This window comes from Cystoisospora suis (genome assembly GCF_002600585.1).
Source record: "Cystoisospora suis strain Wien I chromosome Unknown contig_1535, whole genome shotgun sequence".
NCBI lineage: Eukaryota > Apicomplexa > Conoidasida > Eucoccidiorida > Sarcocystidae > Cystoisospora > Cystoisospora suis.
Genome location: NW_027154335.1, coordinates 11,167 through 14,310, shown reverse-complemented (window position 1 = coordinate 14,310; position 3,144 = coordinate 11,167). Strand labels below are relative to the sequence as shown.

The window sequence follows — 3,144 nt, the reverse complement described above, 5'->3', positions numbered from 1 at the left end:
TAGCCAGAGAGACAGAGCTCTAATATTATTAATTTTTTACAACAAATTAAAAATTTGTTGTAAAAAATTAATAATATTAAATAACCATAATTCTTTAACACCAACACATCCACACACATAACACACACATGTCTCCTCTCCACGATGCGATGCGGAGATGCTATCTATCTATCTCTCTATCCGATTTCTTTCGCTGTCTTTTTCTCTCCGTGTATCGTCTTCTTCGTTTCTCTCTGTTCTCTTTGTCTATCTTCTTCTCTCTATCTTCCTGTGGTATTTATCTATCTTCCTCTTTCTCTATCTTCATCTCTCTTCGCTCTCTGTCTCTCTCCTCTGCATATGTGTCTGTAGAGAGGACGTCGTCTGCGTTCTTTTCTTCCTTGGAATGCTTCTTTGGTGTCTTTTTTGTGAGCGTTCTAATCTGAGAAAGAAGAAGAAGAAATAGAGAGAGAAAGAGAGGGAGAGAGATAGAGCAACACAAGCCATGAAGAAGAAGAAGCATCGAGAGAGGCGGTGAAGGAGGAGGTAGAGGATTGATGTAGAGTCACGGAAAGACATGTAGACAAGTGTCTTCAACATTTCTCTTCTTCTCTTCTCTCTCTTTCTTTCCTTCTTCTTGTTCCATTCTTCCTCTCTCGATCTCTCACTCTTTCTTCCACTCTCTTTCTTTCTCTGTCTCTCTTTCTTCTTCTGTCTCTTGTTTACAGGAGGAGATCCAGCAGCCTTGGAGGCGTGGAGATTGATCTGTGACGTTAGTAGAAAGGAATTTGGGAAAGTCTATGAACGTCTGGACGTTACTTTAGAAGAGAGAGGGGAGAGCTTCTATAACGAAGCTCTACCTGGCATTGCCGAAGTCCTCACACAAAAAGGGTCAGTCTCTACAGCAAGATAGATAGATGAACAGGTAGATTGATTAAAGATAGATATCATACTTCTTTCTTCGTCTTTCTCTCCTTATACGTCTCTTCATCGTTTCTTTTCTTTCTTTTCTCGACACTCTTTTTTCCTTGTCTGTGTCTTTCTTTCGTCGTTCTCTTTGAGATCTTCCTCGTTCAAGTATCCCTTTTCTTCATGTGTCTTCTTTTCCTTCTCTTTCTCCTTATTCCAACGTCGCTTCTTTGATCTAGCTTTTCAGGAGGCGGTAGAAGCGTAGGTATTCTTTCCCTACAGTGAATGTTGGATCGCCCATGCCTAGTGTTCATCTATAGATATGTATCATATCTCTTCTCTCTTCCTTTCTTCTTTCTTATCGTCTTCTTGTTCTTTCTGCTTCTATTTCTCTTCTCGCTAGGTTGATAAAGGAGAGTGAAGGAGCGAAGTGTCTCTTTACACCGGTAGGAGACGTTCCTCTAATGGTGGTCAAGAGTGACGGGGGGTATGGCTATGATTCGACAGACCTCGCGGCTGTTAAAGACCGGTAAGCACAACTTCTCCCGAGTCTATCTACAGCCATCTATCTAGCTTCAATCTATCTACCTGCCTATACATATGTATATATATATATATATATCTATGTATATATATATATATCTATGTATATATATATATATCTATGTATATATATATATGTATATATATATCTATGTATATATATATATATATATATATCTATGTCTATATGTTGTACAGGACAACATCGTTGATTTTGATTGAGACTGAAATTGTTAAGCAGCAGGAGGAGTAGAAGTCCATTCAAAGAATCTGCCTAGTTTCATATCACTCTCTTTTCGCCCAGTTCAGTCAAGCGTAGCATAGAGAAAGCTCTGGCAGGAGATCTTCATCGACTATGAATAGAACATACAGATAGATATATATATATATGAGAAGGGCTTCATATGTATCTTCTCTGAAGCAATAAGTGAAGTAGTAACTACGTGCATACGTACAGATAAGATTCTATGGTGGTCGGGTCTCTTCTATAGTATGACGGTAGAGAAGAATCGATCCCTTGAAGGTCTAACAGAATTAAAGAGAAGCTTAGTAAAGGAAGAAGAAGAAGAAGCAAAGAAAGGTGTGAGAAGAAAGAAAGCTGAGAGGGAGAGAAAGACAACGTACAGGTGCGAGACGTTTCGATCGCAGCTTTTTGTGTACGCAAAGAAAATTCACCTCCGCCATGGGAACGCCATGAGAATACACGCGAATCTGAGAAGGCAAAGCCGTTATGAATCCAACTAACTGAAAAGAAAGAAAAAAGACAAGAAAAAAGAAAGGTAGGCGAAGACAATGAAAGAAAACATCCTTGAGAGGGGTGTAGGTACACTCCAATCAGGAAGACATACATATATATATAGCTATATATACCTAGCTACATACATTCGGAAGCTGCAGATCGCCTATGTATAATAAGAGATACTATATACACCCCATCAGATATACACATTCGTTTTCTCCTAGCTTGCTACTCCACACTAGTTACGCTAGATGCGCAAACACATTTATATAGAGTTTTGTACTCCTCCTCCTCACGACTCTCTATTACCACGGAGGTGTGTCAACTCCTCCACGTATCCATCTGTATATACACTGCAAAGAAAAGGTGCGTGGAGAAGAGAGAGATCTCCGTTACTTCTTGTCGGTGTCTGCTGTAATGGAAGAGGTGCGGCTATGGTATAGAGATCTCTATACTTACAAGTTGCAGTCACACTGCGTCTTGGTAAATCTTAAGAGCGACTATCGAGACTGAAGAATTTACCTTCTTCGTAGAGACAACTCGAACGCCGATGATCCAGTCACTATAGGCTCCTGGAGCTGTGAGTGCCCAGTCGAGAAAGTCACAGCTGTAATTGAATCGGAACAGGTTATCGTCATCTTCTACATAGTGTTGACTAAGGAGCTCATAGATCTGTTTTGGCATAGAAGAAAGAGAAAGAAGGAAAAGAAAACGAAAGACAAACTCGAGGCGACTCGCAGCCTCTGGTGGAAGAGAACCAGGTGACTGGGTAGAGAGAAATAGGTATCAAAGTCGGGTGTATATACACCTGGGGACCGGAGAAAAAGAAGAAAAGAAGAGGAGGAGAAAAAGAAGAAAAGAATCTGAAACCCTCTTTTCAAGCTATGCGCAATCAAAACTCAAACACACAGATCTAGAAATCTATATACATATGTGCGCATGTGTACATACGTATACAGATATATACATGCATC

The 3,144-nt window shown here is 40.0% G+C and overlaps 2 protein-coding genes across 2 annotated transcripts in view; one reads left to right on the top strand and one right to left on the bottom strand.

Moving 5' to 3' along the window:
- Nucleotides 1–709: 709 nt before the first annotated feature.
- On the top strand, nt 710–1,790 carry CSUI_003443 (arginyl-trna synthetase family protein; the record flags this gene model as incomplete). Its single annotated transcript, XM_068063641.1, has 3 exons — nt 710–870; nt 1,292–1,417; nt 1,736–1,790. Coding segments are annotated over 3 exons (342 nt in total), but the record flags the coding sequence as incomplete, so codon positions are not given.
- A 271-nt stretch (nt 1,791–2,061) lies between these two features.
- The window catches only part of CSUI_003442 (myristoyl :protein n-myristoyltransferase), a gene marked incomplete at its 3' end in the record, with an annotated part of 5,107 nt that continues 4,024 nt past the window's right edge, over nt 2,062–3,144 (bottom strand). The window contains exons 5-6 of the mRNA XM_068063640.1: nt 2,693–2,842; nt 2,062–2,175 (exon numbers count right to left, since the gene is read on the bottom strand). Coding sequence (XP_067924384.1) covers nt 2,062–2,175; nt 2,693–2,842 — 264 coding nt within the window. The remainder of the gene's footprint in view (nt 2,176–2,692; nt 2,843–3,144) is intronic.